This window comes from Acanthochromis polyacanthus, chromosome 1 (genome assembly GCF_021347895.1).
Source record: "Acanthochromis polyacanthus isolate Apoly-LR-REF ecotype Palm Island chromosome 1, KAUST_Apoly_ChrSc, whole genome shotgun sequence".
NCBI lineage: Eukaryota > Metazoa > Chordata > Actinopteri > Pomacentridae > Acanthochromis > Acanthochromis polyacanthus.
The window spans coordinates 13021986-13043264 of record NC_067113.1 but is presented as its reverse complement, the minus strand read 5'-3'; the positions used below and the strand labels follow the sequence as shown (position 1 = coordinate 13043264).

At 38.8% G+C, this 21279-nt stretch overlaps 1 protein-coding gene across 4 annotated transcripts in view; it reads right to left on the bottom strand.

The window, feature by feature from the left end:
- Nucleotides 1-21279, bottom strand: part of sntg2 (syntrophin, gamma 2) — a 172309-nt gene that overhangs the window by 83446 nt on the left and 67584 nt on the right. For all 4 annotated transcript variants that reach the window (XM_051951641.1, XM_022198754.2, XM_022198755.2 and 1 more), the window contains exons 6-8: nucleotides 20801-20842; nucleotides 16350-16437; nucleotides 11893-11975 (exon numbers count right to left, since the gene is read on the bottom strand). In XM_051951641.1, the coding sequence (XP_051807601.1) occupies nucleotides 11893-11975; nucleotides 16350-16437; nucleotides 20801-20842 (213 nt within the window). The remainder of the gene's footprint in view (nucleotides 1-11892; nucleotides 11976-16349; nucleotides 16438-20800; nucleotides 20843-21279) is intronic.

Here is a 21279-nt window from a genome sequence, read left to right as displayed (position 1 = left end):
CCGTCGCCCGCTACATATGTAAGTCATGCAGTTTGGTATCCATACATAAAGTACATGTGCATAACACATACCTGTGCTAAGCGCAAGGTCATTTTGTTTATGGGTGCATCTATATTAAATGGTCACATTCTATGTTGCCGTCATTTCTGCCATTAATTACAGTGAACCCTCGCTATAACGCGATTCACCTTTCGCGGCTTCGCTATTTCACGGATTTTTTTTAAGTGCAGTTTTTTTATGCTTTTTTTAAACAGTGCATTGTGTTCTGCATCCTGATTGGCTAAGGGACTGACCAACGTGAACAGTCTCCACGCCTCGTGTCCTCTGCCATACAGGCCAGCGCTGCCTGCTGTGGAGCGCTGGATCATTTCTCTCCTTGGTCTCCATGTAGTGAGACACCCTGAAAGACGGAGCCGACGGAGCAGCCTTATTCTTTTCCCCCGCCATCAACCGGACAGTGGACGTGGTCCCCAGCCGTCTCTGGCCACCGCAGCCGCATCCCCCAGGAGAAGAGCGCCGGCACGAGCCTTCCCCACTCCCGACTGCTCCAATTGATTCAGCCGGCCCGCTCTCTGAGGCAAGAGTACCGCCGCGGCGTCCACCTGGCTGCAGCTGCAGCGCTCCCCCAGGTGCAGTATTGTATAATAACTGTAAAAAATAAAGCTGACTACTTCACGGATTTCGCCTATCGTGGGTTCTTTTTGGAATGTAACCCCCGCGATAAACAAGGGTTCACTGTATTTCAAGATTTCATCGGTCAGAAATGATACAACTGAGCAGCCCTGGTGGAGTACTGCGCTCTCCGAGTGCTTTTCTTGTTCTTTAAGTCCTGCAAGTTGCAGTCTGGAGTTACAGCAGATCACACCCTGTCACCAATTAATGATTTGCATCACTGTAAGTACGAACCCCAAAAACCTTGTCATTTCAGAGATGCTCTGACCCAGTCATCCAGTCATAATCATTTTGCTCTTGTCAAAATTACTATGGTCTTTAAGTCTGCACATTCAACATGTTACCTAGGATAACACGTCATATTGCTTTCAGTGTACGTGTCTGGGGTAGAAATGACAAACCAAACACAAAATGTATTGTACTTATGTGCTTGTCTGAGTCAGTACTTGTATTTTCTCTTCTTCATCCCCAAAGAACATCTGATTACGGGAAATGCGAGCTCAAATTTGCTGCATATGCCTTGTTGTTGGGTACCATTGAGGATGTACACAGAATGTGTTTGTGACGGGACCAATTACTCGAAAGTGTCTTGGTGCGGTTGTTTTGGAGTCTCCACAATGTAGCTACAGTGTCAAATCTGCTCAAGCAAATCACACTATGAGGGAATGCTGACCAGAGTCAGACTCTGCTCAACAAAACAAGCCACATTTCAAACCCCCTTATTTTCTGCTTTTATCGTTTATGTATTTAACTAGAAAATGAATACGTCAGCAGTGTTGCACTGTTGAAATAAGAAATAGGAACTGTGATGGGCATTTTTCACAATTTACAATTTACAAACCGATCCTGGGAGAAAAACTGAGAAGTTAACAGATGATTAAATTGAGCAGGGAAACCCTCAATTCATTTAGCCACTGAGTTGGCAGGACAATCAAACAATCTGCATGGCAAGTTTGTGTAACTATGCAACATCTATTCTTCAGTGTCAATAGAAAAAGCTGGAAAACATTTACTTTTCTATTTTTATTTGGCTCCTTATTAGTTGTCACCAGAAAAACAGCTAGTCCTCCCAAGGTCTCCAGGAAATAATAACTACAAATGTTTGAATACCAGTATGAAGAGCAATCTTTGCGTGAGCAAATATTCAAAAGAAAGTATAGCTATTTCATATAGATAGTGTATTTCCACACTTCTTACACACAGACACCTGGGAACAGAGAAAATGGACAAATTGGATAAAACAGGCCACCAGAAAATGTCCTGTTGGTATTCAATCAAGACTGGCTCTAGTTCTGAAAATACGGTATCTCAAGTGTTGTGGTGTCATGAAGCAATTTTAGGGGGAAATATACTTGCTGTTTAAATTGATAGGTTGCATTCACATTGCCAGTGTGTCTTTGTGAGCTCCTTTTAATGGATTATCTTAACAGTGAGTCTGCAGCATGGGACTGTGGCAAATATGCAGGTACATTTAGACTTTTCATAGGTAGTAATGAGCATCAGGAAAAAGCTAAAATTGCTGCTTATAGATGCCCCGCTTATCAAAGGTGTTAATGTGGCACGGAAACAGCTTTTTGTTTTAGAAAACTCTGGGTTATGGGTAGGTGCTGAAGGTGGCATTACACATGGCAGCAACTGAGATTTCAAATTGCTTCGCACTTCAGTGCAATTCACCATCAATATGATGGTCAATACTAGGAATGAGCAGAAAAAGTGGTCTCTGGGTGCAGTGTCTCAAATTTAAAATACTTAGTGGTAAAGTTTTCTTTTTGACAATAGCTTAAAGGTTTTGGAAAACAAACCAAACAACAAAATATAATTACGGATGATTGCCGTATCCAATTCTTTACAAAGAATAAAGTGTTGTCATGATGACTGAAATGTCAATTGTACTTTAAAGTTCTTTAATAACCTTTCTGTCTAGCACACAGAAATTCTATTACACTGTCTCATCCAGAGGGTTTGAAGGAATTGCTGTAGCTGTCTGCAGTGTGTCTCTGGATAGTGGACTGCAGCACCTAATAACCAGTCATCCATTAAACTGGATTTCACTTGCTCAAATTGGAGGGCTAAACTGGTGCCAAGAGCTGATTGAAACAGCTGTTTGAAAGTTCAATCTTAAGAAACACTTATTTCAAATGTATCCTGAGTGGAGTTTTACACATACCTAACTCAAAATGGCTTAAATCACACAAACTAGTTCTTACATGGAGATTGTTATGAAATATTTAGACCCACTTACTGTCAAGTCTCATTATTAAATAGGTTCTAAGTGGCAAGGCTAATGTTGGCTTGCTAGAATAAACCATGTTGGCGAATAACATACCAATAACTTTTAACTGACTAAATGAGGTTGCCATACTCGCGTATTTTCCATATAATACAAAATTAATTCTACTTTAAACCACATGTGTAAATACATTTCTCTATGTGTTCAGGCCTGCTTGATTTTAGCATCAACTTCAAAAGTACCAAAGCCTATGAGCTACTTCAGGTATCTTAACACAAGGCTGATACAACAGTTAAGTAAAGACATCATTGCACCCTAAAAGTAGGGTGAGCCTTAACATAGTATAATGTTTTACATTTAAAAGTCTCACAAAAGCTTTCCTTCTGAATATGGAGGGAGTTTATTCCAATGAAGGGAGGTTCAGTTAACAAATGCTGCACCCTGGTAAGAATTTTACTAAAGGTGCAATGTGCAAGATGTTGATAATAAACATGGTATTAACATACCATGGGGGGAGGGGTGACGTCCCAGTCTAAACTATTGCAGTATCTTGATTTTCTATTACTGTTGGTATGAAAGTCAGAATGATGGCACTGCACCAAAAACAGCAGATTGTGACATGTTTCACAACGCCTCTAAAATTGTTCAACATTTCGAGGTTTAATACAGCCCCTTCTGAGACTGATGCTCTGCATCAAAAAGCATTCATTCTAAAATTCCTGAAGCACAATGTGTTGACAAAAGCTTTGATAGCTGGAAGTGCGTCACATTTAAATGCAAATTACGCCACACTTAATGAAGAACAGATGCATTACACATTATCTAATGAGTTAGAGGCTTAAGGATCAATTGAGTGAAGCTGGGTGAACATCAAAAAGCAAATCATTCCTGGAGCTAAAGATTATCTGCCAGCACAAAATCCCAAAACTTCTCCAAATAATCTGATGTAGCTCCTTTATCATTACACACACAGCACAGAAAGGTGTGAGCTCACAACACAGGAACCACATCACATGTCTCGTCCTCAGTTCAAAATGGCTGAAAAGAATACATGAGCATTAAAATAGCCTTGGGGTGGACTGTAGTCGAGAGTGAACCGTAGAGGAAAGGTGCTTACCTTTGCAAAGTGAATCTGAACTACAGCATGTCGTATGCAGACCTCTCCTCACAAGTAATTACTACATTTCTAAAGAAATTGTCTTCCTTTGCTCCAATTATGTCAACCCAGGACAAAATGTTTTAGTTAACTCTCAAGAGGAGCTCCACAGAGTTTGGTGAGGTGGCAGGAAATGGAAAACTATCAGGCTGTCAGACTGGATTACACAGACAAAATACCTGCCTCCACTGTGGAGTTGGAAAACAGGGAGTAAAGCCACAGTGTTTTTTCTTGACATTCGTCAGCCACTCCTTCATGAGCACTGATGTTTCAAAGCTAAGATTAACCAAAAACAATTATTTAAAAGCCTACTGAAGACAAAACTCAGTGAAATCTAAGTTCCCTGCTTAAAAGGACCTTTCGAAATTGCATGAGTGCTACTGCAATCTTTAGGCCCAGCTTTGCTTTTGACTTAATTCAAATATCAGTATGTGGACATGCACAAAATGTTTTATATATTGTGGAGTGGTAAACAGATTACCCAACACTGCAGTTCAATCTGACGGCAACATAAATGTATGTACCAAATGTAGTGAAAATCAATCCAACATCTTTTAGAAATTGCACTAGCAAATACAAAGTCACTTCATGGTGGTACAAGAGGGTCGTGTGAATTAGTCAGAAGTGTTGCAACAGTGAATGGGTGTTTGAAGTGTTTTGGACAAGAGAAAACCTTGACCACCAAGTGGCACTGCATCAAGAAGTCCTTATGATTTGCAACTGCATTTGTACAAAATTTTCCATCAATCAATTTTACCATCAATTTTACATCTGCTAAGAATTTTGAGAAACTACAATTATCACTTTGCAGTTGTATGCCTCGTCAGTCAAGTTGCAATTTACATCAACATCTGTCCAGATTTAAATAATATAGATGGTGAAGAGTTACCAATAAATCTGGTTCTGGTAGAATACAAGGTTATTGTCATAACAGTAGACAATGTTCAAATATGGATGATGCTACAAAGAGGTCACTAATTTTATAATGTGGATGATTTAGGCACATCTTTAACCTGACCGCACAGAAGATCGATACAATCACCACAGATTAGTGTCAGGAATTCATGATCTGACCAAATGTAAGACATAGTCAAAATCTCCCCTTCTGTTCCTAAGTTGTGGCATTCAATAATGGCAGGAAAAAAGTATTTTTAGAACATTGTGATGTCAGATTGCAGTTGATATTTGACTTACTGGATAAAAAAAATCATTTCATACTTGTATCCTGCATGACATTTGTATGAAATGGTGTAATAATTAGCGTATGATTCTGGAGTTGTGGCCAAACAGGTGTTTTGCGAGGTGACACATTGTCCACATTGACCTTTGACCAGTGAACACAAAATTGATTCAGTTTGTCTCCGAGTTCAAGCCAATTCTTACACCAAATTTGAGAAAATCCCTTGAAGGAATTCCTCGAAGAATGAGATTAACAAACAGAGAACCCAAAATGTAATGCTTTTGGCTATATGCCATTAGCACGAAGGTATAACAAACAAAACCGTCAACCTCCTGATGGTCCTAGAAGAAAAGTTAGGAGATCTCTAAAGTAAGGTTCATCCTACAGGGACTGTAAGTATCTGTACAAAGTTTCATCATAACCGGACGAAGAGTTGCTCAGATATTTTGATGTGGAACAAAACGGTGGATCAGTTTGCTATCTGCCAACCAACAAGATGCTGCCATTATTATCAGTGATTCAACATTGTTTGACAGTTCAGGGCTCAAAAACAGAAAGCCTGACAGAAGGAATTAGCAAAGTTTCTTAGTAAAGTGCAAATTAGCTCTGTAATTCTAATCAAAGCCATTAGCTACTTAAGTGTTTTCATTTTGATTGCAGGTACGTTCCGGGTGTTTACTCAGTAGAGACAATTACTATGATGCAAATAAGAATGAACAAATTAGTACACATTATTGGGAAATAAACTGCATCTTTCAACATTAACCCAGAATTAATTGATGTGTAAGAAACGGTGTTTATTGCTGTCATGCAGCATTGCAGTTCCTCTGTGACTTATTTACTTTTGTTGTGTCAACTTTACCTCAACTATTTCGACTTTTCCTCCATTTTTAAAATGATTTTTGACATTTCCCAGTGCACTCAGTTGACCTTACACCATTCGTCCATTAATGTACAGTACAAGCACAGAGAGCGATATGAACTTCAAAAAGCAATGTCTTTTCTGTCAAGAAAATAGAAGCATCATGCACCTCGTCCCTCCATGCCCCTTGTGGCTGTGTTGCGTTTGGGTGTAGTGGGTCTGCTGTCAGTGGAAAAATTACAGCCTCTCTTTACCATTTCTCTCCGTGTGATTGTCGAGCATTTATCAAACATGGTGAGTTTAGAAAGAATTTCTTTCTCAGATCTGAGGAAGTCACATCAAAGGGATTTCCTGCTGAAGCTCTGGAGTGTTCGTGTGCTAAGATATGAAATTTCTGGAAACATATGGCCTTTCGAGACAAAAATAATAACAAAAATGAGACCCAGGAATGCACGTGACATCGTTTATACCTTTATGTAATGAAAATGTCAGAGTTTTTTTCATTTTCGTCTGGTGGATATCATCAAACATCAAGGCTATGATGGCTAAAAACAAAAAACATCCCTTAAACACAGCCTCAGGCCTGGCAGTTGCCCGACAACATGAAACGGGAGTGTAAAATGAAAAGAGTTGGCACACTGGAGGTCTAACAATCAGCTCTGGCAGAATAACTTCAAAAACAGCAAGCAGAAAGTGAGCACTTGAACAATTTTGTGATGGCTCTAAATTACAGACCTGCTATTCCAGCCTACTATAACACTCAATATCTTTCCTTTTAGGGTCTATGAATCCAGCCAGTAATTCTCAGAACATCGATCTTCCCAGTGAAGCACATATTGTAACAGAAAATCCTGTGAATATTATGACGTCTACAAACCATTCATTTTCTAATATGTCAAGTTATGAATAGGAGATTACAAACTAAGGAAAAATACCAACATTATACAGGAGACTTGTTACACATTCTGCATCTTTGGTGCCTTTGTTTATGTAAAAGTACACATTAGTGCAGCTTTAAATATGTCCAACAAATAGAATTTTCACTCACAAAAAAGCTGCTGTTTTGAGCAAAATTCCTAAATCAGAAAATTTACATGAAACATCCAGTTAATTATATTTACTGCACAGTCTGTAAGAGCTGTATAGTTAATGTGAGGTCAGTTCTCAACCATGGGCCTAATGAAGCTTTTCAGTGCAGACTATTTCATACAGCACAGACTTATTTAATAGCATGCAATGTCCTTTTTTGGGGAAGAAATAAAGTTAGAGTTGCCCTACTTTCATTCCACTCCTATCTTGAGGCTTTCTATCATTATACTCTAAGCATTAAAGTGAACTGGTGCCTTACCCTGCACTGAAAAATAACTCGCAACACAACAAGCAATTACTCTAAGACGAAAAACAACCACTCACATAATAGTCCTTTTTTGTGAGGCAAGAAGAATTTCTCGTGACATGACCAAAAGCTCTCCGGAGGCCAGCTTTTGCAATTTTGTGTTTGCAATGTTATTTTGGGAGTGAGGAAGCCACAAAGCTAATTGCGTTTTTCAGCCGCCTACTTTTTAACTGAAAAATTGAATGTAAAGTTCTCTGCCAGAGCCAGCTGACCTGTTATGTCACACAGAGTCATACAATATTTGCTTCTGCCGAGGTATGCATGTGTCAGGGTCTATTGTTTACCTCAGATAAACCATGTGCACATACTGGGAATGGAAAAAATTGCAGACCATGCAAAAACCCAGCTCACAGGGATGTTTTGCCTTCTCCAGCTCCTGCCAGGGATTTAAATGGAAACACTTTAAATCGGGATTATCTGTGAAAGGTTAAAGTGGCCACCTGCTGTCCTTCATGCTTTCTCTGAATAATTCATGTGAAATCATGAGCCAGACATGCAGTCTTTAAGGCTACTCTTTTCATTACAGATTACCATTTTAATAAGCAGTTTTCGGAAGTCTCACCATTAAAACGGCGGAATATTGTCTCCAAGGGAAAAATTTTACATTTACATTATGTTTACCCACAAGAACTCTACAGCAATACCCAAACCAATTTCCAAATTTGAGCAACACAGTTGGAGGTAAATGCAGGATATTTATTTCATCATTAATTTTTTACTTGATTCATCCTTCTAAGGGCACAGCAATACAGAGCATTTGCCCCGTGTTTGTATCACACTGTGTTCTGGGAAGATTGAATTCTGTGAAATCAGCTGCTCCTACAGTGAAACTACTCCCACCTATCATCCCAGCAGTACACACTATAATCACAGTTATCACTGCTCGAACATCAAGAAAGCTCAAGGAGCCAATAACAGCTTTGCAGGATGAAATAGAGCTAAATGAATGATTTTGGCTGTTTGTTCTTCCTTTTGACCCTTTCCACCCTTTGAAACCACAGCTATTGATTGAGCTACAATTGTGCTGCTGTATTGTTACTGCGAGCAGAGGTCACACATTGATTATCAGGCCGCAGAAAAGAAAAGGACATGCATTCAGCATCTCTGTGATTCTTTTTTTCAATTTGATGCTATGAAAAACTGGTCCGTTTTTCCTTAATATCTGATTAAATGTAAATATATATATGTATGTAAACTGGAAAATCTGCATGTAAATGAGGCTGAAATCAATTTGAAAAACCAATAGAATTCCACAATAAATTGCAAAATGCCAATACAGATTTCTCCCTCCACCATGTAAAAAACATATTTTTCTTGTATTTTAACACTTATTTTCTTGGACAAAACTTGCTTTACTGTTCTGTGTCAGTGAAGCCACCACATCACCATATTTTGGCCAATGTTGGAATCAGCGAAGGGTGACAGAACAACAGGGAGTGTTTGGCTGAGATGAGCTTAATTTTCCTCCCTCTGCCAGGGGACTGGCTCCACAGCAGTCGGCTATCAGGGTTGGGACCCACATTTTGGAGAGCTGAGCACCGTCCTAGCATATAGGCGTAGAGGACACTGTGGATTACTTCACATTTAATGACATGTCAAAGTCAAAGAGGATTTGTATGAGCCACAGTCCACAAAGAGAGGCAGAGGCTCAGGCTGCAGCTGATAGCGCTGCTGCTGCCTGGCTAGTGGTCAGTCCTGCTGAGGTAGCGACAGTCAGAAATACAGAGACTCTCTGTAGCCAACAAACATTGCTGAGTTTGCGTCTGCCGCCAACCAATGCAAAATGAACCTTAGTCGCTAATACAGTGAATTAAACTGGAAACTGCTAATCTGTATTATTCATATTGAAAACTTTCTCATTTAATCAAAAGGAGAAGGAGTTATATTACTTGTTGCATTATTTACACCAAATGTGTCTTCCAATGCTTCAAAGTTTTAACCATAAACTGCACATACAGATCAATTAAAAATTGATAACACCACATGGTGGCTGGTTGCAGAGCAGGTGAAATCCCATTCATACATGAGCCAAACTCAAAAATCCCAGTACATTTCAAATTTCAAAAATAATTTTTAACAAATATGTTTTCTTCCCTATTTAGTACTTCTTATGTTGATGGTGGTTCCAGTGTTAACTTCTGAGATAACTTTGATATTTTTGATTAGTAATTTGATGCTACGAAAAGATGCATGTTGTTGTGACCGACAGCTATAGCTAATGATTGACAACTGCTCGATATAAAAACAAACACAATGCATAATCCTAAGTTTGCACTTTGGTCAAAATGTGGTCGTTGCAACATCACCAACATTAGGTGACGTTCTGACGGCATTACCATATGATCGTAAAATAATCAGTCCTCGTGGGGATCGTTCTGAAACACTGCAGTAATATCATAGAATAATATCAATACAATGTCATCACAACAACAATAACAATATATCACAATTATCGTACATCCATTCATTATTAGAAACACAACTGGTAGGTTATCAGAATGTTTGTAAACTACATCACAATACGATGGAGACCTTGCTTGCACAACAGCAGGACCTCGACACTGAGAGAACTAAACGGAACCTCATCATTATTATTGTTGTCATTTCTATACATCTTTGCTACTGTGACATACCAAAATGTCTTGTGTGATAAAACACTTTTAGAGGCTTACCAGCAGTTAGCAATCCAGCTGGAAAGCCACTGTGTATAAACGACAGAAGTAACAAAGAGGTGTAATTCTAGTGGTTTGGGAAAAAGTAGTCACTTCCACCAACCTCCAACCCTGTGGCAAGTTTATGCATCTCAGGCTTCAAAAAATTGTTCAAACTTAAGGATGTCACAGTAACTGAAATATCATCACTCAAACTACTCGTTCTTGATTCAAATGTAGTACTGCATAAAAAGTCCACCAGTATTGTCTATCCCATAGGTAAACAGCCACGCAAAAATTATTCATGCCCACACCAAATGTAGATTTTCAGTGACTTTTTGTAAAAATGTTAAATATTTGACATTTTCCCCCAATTTCAAAGAAAAATGCAATGTTGAAAATTATTCTTTGTCCTAAAACTGATTATGGATCCAAATTTGACATGGATATGAATCATTGAGTTCCGTAATAGTGGAGGGGGCTATGGTGCCACCACTCAGATATGCTGTAAAGTTTTCCTTGTAGTCTATCGTTCTAAAATAGATGTGTGTGTGAAACTGTTGACTGGACACCTCCAAATGCAAACAACGTCAGTTTGCACCTTTTTGCAAAATTAATGTTTCATATTTGTAAATACTCCTGTATTTCTTTTCTTTCTACATCTATTTTCCTACATTTTATGCATGTAACCACAGTGACTGTATATTCTGAGCATTTCCAAAATGAGGTGAACAACTGTTGAATACTGTCCTTGAACACCACTTGTGTGGACACAGTTGGAGCATCAGAGCCGGGTGCTGCTCTTAAATTACACCGACACTGTCATTTTATAACAGGAAAAGCGAAAGTAATAACAAAGATAAGCAGTATCAGGGTCCTGTTGGCTTTATTGGCTTATACTTGTAGGAACTGAGCTATCATTAAAACAATTTGTTTCACTTCTGTTGTTGCTGCTTTTTGGTCTGTCGCAAAAAAGGTTCCTTGAACTAAATGGAATTACAAGGAGAATCTAGCAGATTTATCTTTGACTATCGTCTAGGAATAGACGACAGATTTCCAAACACTCTCCTTTTGAAATCAACTGCAGCCTTAGCTGATGTGTATGTAGAGCTGTTAATAATTGCTGCTTAGAAGATGTGCCAAAACACACACAAAACCCTTATAGATCAGAGCTAATGTGCGTTGCACTATTATGGACATTGAGCTTATATGATTAGAAAAGTGATTAACAGTGTAGTAAACATGCTGAATGTTTCACAAGTGAAAGCTAAAGAATTTGTCAATATCAATGACACCAACGGTCCTAATGGACTCCTATCAGAGTCAAAACACCACCAGTATAGACTCAAGTATTGTATGTTTGTTTGAATACAGCATCCTCTACTCATGTCTTGTTCCAGAGATGTGACTTTTACTTTGTGAGAATAAAACATCAGTAATACAAAGTGAAGAGGCTACTTCAAAAGGACTGCACTTTCAAAGCATATTCATCCAACTTTCAAGTTCGTAGCTCATTATTTAGAAGGTGTTAATGATTCGGGTGAATTAGCCCCTCAGATAAAGATCCTTCCATTCACAAACACATTTTCTTCACTGTTTTAAATCTTAAGCTTGATCTGTTAACATTTTAATTTGAGAGCATCAGTAACATGTAAAAACTAGAAAGATCGAGGTACTGATTGGGAAGCAGATCAAACACAATCCAATGAAATTTCCACATGCAACATCAAACAGAACTTTCTTACTGTGTTGTTTCCGTTTCCATTTAAATGTAAGCCACTGTCAAACAGCGGGGAGGATACCCGGCTGTGATCCAGCCCCGGAGAACCTGCGGATAAAAAAAGGAGAATGATTCATGTTCTTTACAAAAAGGCTTCTGAAGAATCACTGTTAAACATTTAGTCTAACTTCATACTATCGGTGACTATTTTATTCCTTCAGGAACGAAGAAAATAAGTCAGGAATTGCACACAAACCTCAAACAGCACAGTCCAGCTCATAGTGTTAAATTTTAAGGGTTTTTATTGACTTTATTCTGCTGCCCTGCCTTGAAGCTGTGCTGTGTAGATCACAGGCAGCATCCAAGAGAGATGAATGCTGCTCTTTGATATGATATTAGCTTGGCGTTAGAAAACCTGCTTTCTGGTTCGGTCACACTCGGTAAAGTGTGGCAAGCAGCTCCTGGCCTCTCCTGCTTGTAATTTGTGCCATGGTACAACAAAGGGCGGCTTAGACAGAATACAGCTTGAACCGTTTTGCTCTCAGGCAACAATACCCCAATTCATTGAGCCAAACAACCTACAGCGAAACCTGAGTATCTCTGCATGGAGGCCTTCCTATGAATGTTAACTTACCCACAAGATGTGAAGGTTGGACTTTGTAACTCACTGTGAATTTGGAAGAATGTGCTTTATCAACTGCACTATGAATATTCATGCACACCCAATGGGACTAATTACTTTCTACATCTGTGTGCTTTTCATAATTTGGTAAATTGGACAAAAAGAATATCACGTTTGCTAGTGGATGCTGAAACTATTTGTATTACATGGGGTTCATTCCTTCTTTTTGCTTACAGTTAATACATAAGACAACAATCACAGGAGGCACAGCAGTGTGGGGTTTTGTTTCTGAAACACAACCACACATTTAACCAAGATGAAATGCAAGAAATTCTTATGTTGATTGTTGATTTGCTGTAAGTTTAAAGGGCCACATTACACAAAATCTAATCTTTTATTGATGTTGAACATCACTGTATGTCCCACAAAACAAGAATAAAGACCATCCCTCATCTTTTTCCTTTCTTTTCTATTGTTGCTTTATTAGAAAGTGGGTTACACAATGAGCAATTCAGGTCTGCAGACTGTAGTATATAAGATAACATTGCACCTTAAACTTTCCTCACTGCAGTCTGTAGACATGTGCCATCATCTGTTTAAATCTCTTTCAGTGGCTCAAGCTTGTTTACACTCATATGAGACACCGTGATGTAACTATGCAGATGGCTGTGGTTCAGAATGCCCAGGAAAACATGTTGAATTACATATTGCAAAATCCAGCATGATGCAGTAGGACATCTGGGTATTTCTGGCATACTACATTTGACATACTATGTATTAGAACATACAAAATCTCCTCCTGGCGTACTATATAGTATGGCAGTACGGATATTGGAATGCACCCAGAGTAGACACAAAGAGAGGTGTGCCTGGCTGTCTTTTCCTGAAAGCTGTGTAGGCAGCAGCAGCTCAGTTCGGCTTGAAAGGTACAGAGACTAAAACAGTGCATTTGGAACAGGTCTTAAACCAGGGGCAGTATAAAAAGAACTGTCATATTCCAGCTGAAACTACAAATGCACAATCCGGCGGACATGCAAGACTTTCATGAACTTGTTAAAAGGGATAGAATATGGGACCTTTAAGGGAGTATTTTTTTTTTGCTGAGAAATAGATGAAAACATTAATGCTAGTCTCAAATCTGTCCATCACGTATGAAGCTGGAGCCAAGAGACCATTAGCATAGTTAAGTCTAAGATTAAGGTGAAAGGTTTAGTTCAGGCAGATGGACGTATTCTTGTGATCTTGAAGATGTTTTGCCTCTCATCCAAGCGGCTTCTTCAGTTCTAAAACTAGTTTGGAGAGTCCCAGGTATTTAACGCTCCAAGCTAGTTTTTAGAACTGAAGAAGCCGCTCGGATGAGAGGCGAAACGTCTTCAAGATCACAAGAACAAGTCCAGGTGCCTGAACTAAACCCTTCACCTTAAGATGACTTGGACAACTGAGAACCTTCACAGACATGTCTAAGATAAAGATTTCTTGCCTGGCTCTGCCCAAATGTCACAATTGCCACAGTTAGATGAAGTTTTTTTAATTCGGAATTATTAATTCAGAATTAATTCATTCGGAATTAAAGTTTTGTGCTTCGAGCTTACATGGAAATATTAATTCCGAATTAAGGTTTACATGGCCCTTTAAAGCTTGGGCGTTGGAAAGGATTCTGGTTGGACAGGGAGTGGACGTGACGAATCCCTGTTTACCGGAGGAAAACAAACTCCATTTGCCGTGCCATTTCTTTTCCCCAACAACATGGAGGAACAACTAATAAGCACGCTTTTCGCTTTGCTTTTTATTGTTGTTTTGAAACAGCAACTTGACAATGGCGTACTACTTCTGTTGCAAGAATGTGCTCACGCCAGTAAGGTCGCAGAACGTGTACATCACTACGTCTTCACTGCATGAGGAGCCAAGCATGCACAGAATGACCGGAATTAACTAAAGCGGAATTAACTGTATACATGAATATAACGTACACAGGAATTGGTTTATTCAGGATAAACATTGGAATAAACCAGGTAGTTTATTCAGAATTAAGCTTATTCGGAATTAACTTTTTAATTCGGAATTAAGTGTTTACAAGGAGATTTTAAAGCGGAATTAACTTAATTCCGAATTAAAGAGGAATTACAGGTCTCATGTAAACATACTGAACATCTGCAGCCAGTGTCTATAAAGCTAACAAACCGCTATCAAGCAAGAACAATAATTTGCAGCAGTATGTGCTGGTCAAAGCTGATTTTGCTACTCTTGGATAGACCAGGCTAAGCATATATAGTAGTGGTATCAATCTTCTCATCTAATTTTGGGCACGAAAGCAGATGAACATATTTGATGAACACATAATTGAAATCAGGCACTATTTTACCATTTACAAGATACTATACCATACCATTCACACTTCTACTAATAATAATATGAGTAGTGGACTTTATCTGTCCTGTTGGGCTCTGTAAAGACGATATCAGGGACTCCTGAATACCAATCAGAATCCATTCATGGTTTAAATCTGGTGATGGTTCCTGGTTGCTGACTTATGTTTGAAGGTCACTGCCAATCAATAGGGCTGCTCCCATAAATAATGGGAATATATGGGATATATAAAGGTTTTTTTTCAGTTATTTTCAGTCAATCAACTAAACAATTAATTGATTGCAATTAAATCATTGCAGCTGCACAGTCAAGTACGTCTTAGCCCACACAGTCTGGATAAATTTATCAGATTAGCTGATTTTTAGAGCATTAAACTCCTTCACAGAAGTTTACCACACCCACACATATTTTCACTATTTTCTACATTGTTGAACAATGCTAAAGACAATAAAGCAATTTATCATATCTTTAGAATTTTGTAGGAACAAAACAAAATATTTTTTAATTCGAGGTTATTTTCCCAGGCAGCGTTTAGAAGCTCCCACATATGCTGAGCACCTGTTTACAGCGGGAAAGAAATTTCACTAGTTAACTTTGACAAAGCACAGCTGTTATTAAATCTTCCAGGTGACGACTTCCTACTGCCAGTTGTGTGCAAGCTGCAATCAAACCACTATTTTAAGGAACCTCAAAATATGAAAGATATTTGGTTTAACACAATTACACTTACATGTCATTTCATAACTTAATATCTTGAGCCACTGATCTACAATGTACGAATATTGATAATAAAGGACCTCCCTTTTGAACAGGAGGTTTAAACTTTCAACTTACATTTAATTACACAAGATTACATGATATGGATTAGATGAAAGGTCTGCTGGCAGTAAGACGGAACACCTGAGCACTACCAGTCATTATGTTAAAACATGACAACATGGCGTTTTTGTAATGAAGTGCATTTTTTAAACTATAAATTATAACTCGTGTGATTTTTGGAGCTATATCAGGTAATCGCCTACTTCCACTGTGCAGTACTTTATCACTCCTCCACTTAATATAAAAAAGACAAAGTAGCCCCACTTAATATAAAACAGTGCTCCACAAAATGCCACATTTATAAGTTGCTTTTTGCCCTTTGCTAACTGCTCCATGTTCTTAATTTTCTTGATATCATTTTCCCACCTCTCTCACCTACATCTTATATTCTTCAGCTTCCACATGGATGATTTTAGTGTCTCAGTTTTCATCTTTTCAAGCTGATGAAGGTAAGTGCAGCTCTGGGTGTTTCTGACATTACTGCATCGCCTCGGACCGCAGAGCGTGACAATTTATAACTCTGAAATAAATGGCTCATCTATTGAACAGCTTTAAGTGTTAAGTTGAGCAAAAATACAATCCCCATAAATGCAGTTTACTTCTCTGCTGCTAAGGATGTTCGATGAAATGAAGTTTATTATGAGCTCGTCGCATCACAACCAGTGGATGCTTACCTAGAGGCAGTTTGAGAAATGATGGAACTTCTCGCAGGTAGCGGACTGTGATGGTGACCTCATCTCCTGCAGTACGCAAGAGGTGAACCTGGCAGGAGGGAGAGAGATTGATATAGATAGCAAGAGAGACAGAGATTGAGACTGATGCAGCGAGATAAACTTTAATCTCACATAAATGAAACAAGCCACATTCATGTCAAGCTGTACACACCCTGAGCAACAAAATGTAACAAGAGATGAGTGATGAATATTTAATCAGAAGTTGATGCCTGACTGAAGTGCTTTCCCTTGAATCATCAAAGGCAGAACTGAAGGCTGGCATTTCACTTATGACAGGCAGCAAAACAAGATACAGTACCACAAAGTAATTAGACACTGAATGTTTGATTATCTGATATCTAAATCATAAAAATACATCTTCAACATGCCGAGTCCTAGTTTAAACGAGACTTCATGTAAGGTTCAGTGGATCACATACAGCGCCCTCCACAATTATTGGCACCCCTGGTTAAGATGTGTTGAAAACCTTACAATAAATTCTATTTTTATTGCAGAAGCATACTCTCACACTGAAAATTGTACAAAAATGTATTACAGGAGAAGATTAGGTGCTGTTTTGTTGGCAAAAGGGGGTTGTACAAATTATTAACATCAGGGGTGCTAATAATTGTGGCACACATGATTTGATGTAAAAGAATTATTTCTTAATGTGGGATTTTTTTCCCCACTGAATAAATGCACTTTAATTAAAGGTTGGATTTTCCTCTTTTTTTCATTGTGGTCCTATATTATTTAGAAAAAAATAATAATTTATTAGAAGCTAAAGAATACATCTTAACCAGGGGTGCCAATAATTATGGAGGGCAGTGTAGTAAATCTGTCTATTTTCCATGTATCTTATATCAGGGAGATCGTGAAACTGTCACGTAAGTTTTAGTTTCGGTTTCGTGCGCACCAACACGATTTCGTCATGTTTTTCGTGCCGCTCACCACGAAATGTTTTTCGCTGTGGTAATCACATCTGAAAGTGGTTTATACCGGCGGATTCATGACGATCTAAGCTGTCCATTGGCGTATACTGCTTGTGTGATCGCGTTTGCGGCCTCCGGCCGCCGGACATTCTTGAAATTCCTATGCAAATTGGTAAGTGTACCACCGGCTTATGGTTAGGTTATGGTTATGGTTATGGTTAGGGTTATGTTTAGGAACGATGTCATGCAAAATATAGCGTTGGATTCGCCACGGTTTTACATTAAAAATATAATCTACACATTCTTTTGAAATACGTTCTGAGTGGCACGAAAAGTCCGCCGTTTAAAATACATTGGTGCGCATTTCGTGGTGAGCGGCACGAAAAACATGACGAAATCGTGTTGGTGCGCACGAAACCGAAACTAAAACTTACGTGACAGTTTCACGAATCCTCGTGAGATCGGGCTGGGGAGTATAAAAGAGCACATTATTTTGGAGCACTGCTCTTAACATTGCTACCAAGTGCTAAACATAATTAAAAAAATAAACCAGATTTAAACAACATTAAAATGAATGTGATGAAATACACCCCCTGTCAAAAGTTTTAGGACACTGTCTCATTCAAATAAAGTAGAACCTGTCCTACAACTTTTGACAGGGGGTGTATTTCATCATATGGATGCGATCAGGGCAGGACTCTGATCATACATGTAAAGTTTCAGGCAGATTGGAGCATGTTGAGGGCATTTATACAGCATTTGAAATTTCATGGCGAAGGATCAAAATTCCAGAGGCCGCCACGGACACGCCCTTTGACTTTGGAAAAAGATTTTAATAACTTTTGATCATTAAGGCCTCCTGTATGTACTGGCTGAATTTGAGGTGAATTGGAGTTTCCCCCTAGGAGGAGTTCGCTGCGCTCTAGAAAAAAATGAAAAATGGGCAAAATCTGACATTCAACGCAAAATAGCTCACTTGCTGTTGGGTTTGGAATGTGGCTGTGACTGACATTTTTTGTTCAGCCTGATGTGCTGCATATGTGTACCAAATCTGGTAGATACACCCCCTGTCAAAAGTTGTCGGATAGGTTCTACTTTATTTGAATGAGAAAGTGTTCTAAAACTTTTGACAGGGGGTGTACATAAGGAGAATAAAGTTGAAATTAAAGTAAATGTCAAACGGTTTCAAAAGCCTTCATAAGGACAAAAGCTTTAGGAAGAGATTTAAAATAACCTAGAGACTATGTCTGAGATCAGTATGCAGAATGTGGTTCTATAATGTGGGGTCATTAATAACAAAAGACAGATGACTCTGTCACAAAGACTCAGACTGGTCTAACACTGCATACCAGTCCAAATTTTGCTCTTAGACTAGCTTGATACAGCAACAATCTGCATAGCCAGACCCATCTCCACAGTGCTGCCTCATTACAGGAGAATGGTCTGACTCCACTTCATTATCATTCTGTTAAAGGGGGAAAAATGCACTGGTTTGATTGGCTTTTCTTTTTATCACAATCTTCTTGAGTGCTTAACTCAGGACGATGGAAACATTTGTATGCAGGGAAGTAGCACTGCCAAAAAAAGCATAAATCTCTGAGCAAATTCAGCAGCGCTGGCTGTATCGAAATCCTTGGCAAAACTTGCTATTTTCAACATACTACTTACAATTTCATTTTTGCAGATGAATGTACATCTGAGAGTAGAAATAACACAAAGGACAGGCAGGGCAGCACAAAGGACTAACACCCTTGACTCTGGCCAGGGAAATTGGTGGTTCAAATCCTGGCTAAAGGTCTACTGGACAACTGAACCCTAACCAGGATTAGAACCACCAATTTCCTGCCAAAGTCAGAGGTGTTAGTCACTGAGCTATCAATCTGCACATTGCATCTAGGAGTTTTCCCACAGCCAATAGGATTTTGAAGATGAACACGCCAAGTGAAGAATAAGACGAAAGATTAGCATGAAATGCATGGTAGAAATGACATATTTATACACAAAGTCTACAACCGAGTCAGAGTAGTTCAGCTTGAACCTGAAAAATTTGCATCAATGCTAACTCTGAACTCAGGGCTTTTTATGAAAGACGAAATGATTCAGAATTTGTGGTTTGCTCAGAATATTATGGAGCAATGAGAAGGGGAAGTGCTTTCTGAGATCACGGAAACACAATGATTGACTGTGGTCACACGTTTTGTTTTTTTTTTCCTTTTTTTTACTGTATTTGTTCAATTTTTTCCTTAAATTTCCCACTGAAACATCCTTGCAAGTCTTAAAATCTTCAAAAGTGAGTGAACAGGACTGGCCTCCTATGTTTTTTTGAGGTTTTAAAAGAACAACTCAATTTACCCAGAACTTACTCAACTTATTATAGTTGAAAGCTTGAGAATTTAGCAGAACAGATACTTTAAGACGTTCACCTGAAGTGTGATATCTAAGCCATAGTGAAAGTATATATTTGAGTGTTTTATGACATTTATCCAGGTTGTTAGCTCCTGACTAAATCCTTGCTTGTGATGCATCTACTCTCAGATGTACCTCCCTTTGGATAAAAGCATCTGCTAAATGAAATTGTAGAATTGTAGTAACAAGCTGGGCTCCATTTGTCGACCTCGATGATTGAGAGGTCACATGTGAGATCAATAATGGAGTAACATATTTGGGAGCAAGGCTCTAACAGGCCTGAAAAGTAAACAACAAAATTTCAGAATCCATTTAGAATCTACCAGGGAGTGGGAAGCCCAGTGGTGATGTGATCATGCCTCTTTTTCCCAGTAATGAGTTGAGAAGAAGCGTTTTGTACCAAATGAATCACCTGAATGTTACATGCAAGGTCACTTCTGCACATCTGCTGTCAGATCACTCACTCTCCTCTCCAGCATTACGTGGTAGCCCTTGTTACTTTAGCCTGAGCATCTGTCAGTACTGGGGCTGTGACAGGCTGCCCCCCTTGTTACTTTAGCCTGAGCATCTGTCAGTACTGGGGCTGTGACAGGCTGCCATTAAAAAGCTTTGGATTTTGTTCTGAAGGGAAACTGCTCATTATGCTTTTTGTCGCTCTGGAGGTGAATATAGTGTACAGCAGATTGGGGTAGCACGACAGACAGAGATGATCGACAGGAAGACTGTCTGAGACAGATGGGGGGGTTGAAGGCAGACAATAAAGAAGATACTTAACAGAGAACTTGAATTGGTGAGTAAAATCAAACAAGAAAAAAAAGCTAGCACCCATGTAGAAAAACTATTAAATATTGGCACCACACAACTTTCGATACTAATCTTCTCCTTTTCAGAGTTTTCCATTTGTCACAGTGTAAACCAAAAGACAAACAGCCTTCGGTCAAGATGACAACTCAGATCGTTGACATACATCTCCATGCTGGTTTTGGTGTTGAACCTGGAAGAAAGATGGAGGACTAATGGATGGATGGAGCAGGGTATTAGCTTTATGCGACAGGCAATTACAAATATACTCACAACTTCTTCATGAGTACAGTGTTCTACATTTATGCCATTGACCTAAAGAAACCAACAAGAGAGGGGAGAAAAGCAACAGTTCAACAAAGAGCTGAGAAAGCATGATAATTAGTAGTACTTCTAATACAGGACTTGGGACTCTAGACTGAACATCCGAATGAATTGAAGAAAATTTGCTGTTAAAGACATCAGATGACCAAGAGATAGGATTACAAACGATGTGATAACAAAAAGATACAAAAACAACCAGAAGACATAAATAAGACATGACACAAAAAGATACAGAGACAAAGCACAACCAACGGACACGAGCATCTTGTCAGAAAAATATTGGAATTGTCATCAAGGCTTGGTGTTATGTTAAATGGGAAATCTACACAGTGGCCTGTCGATGGACCTGTACAATGTCTAGAGAACCTACAGATCCTGGTACACAGGAACCCATATTGAAGGTATTTTTTAATTTGTTTTATTTAACT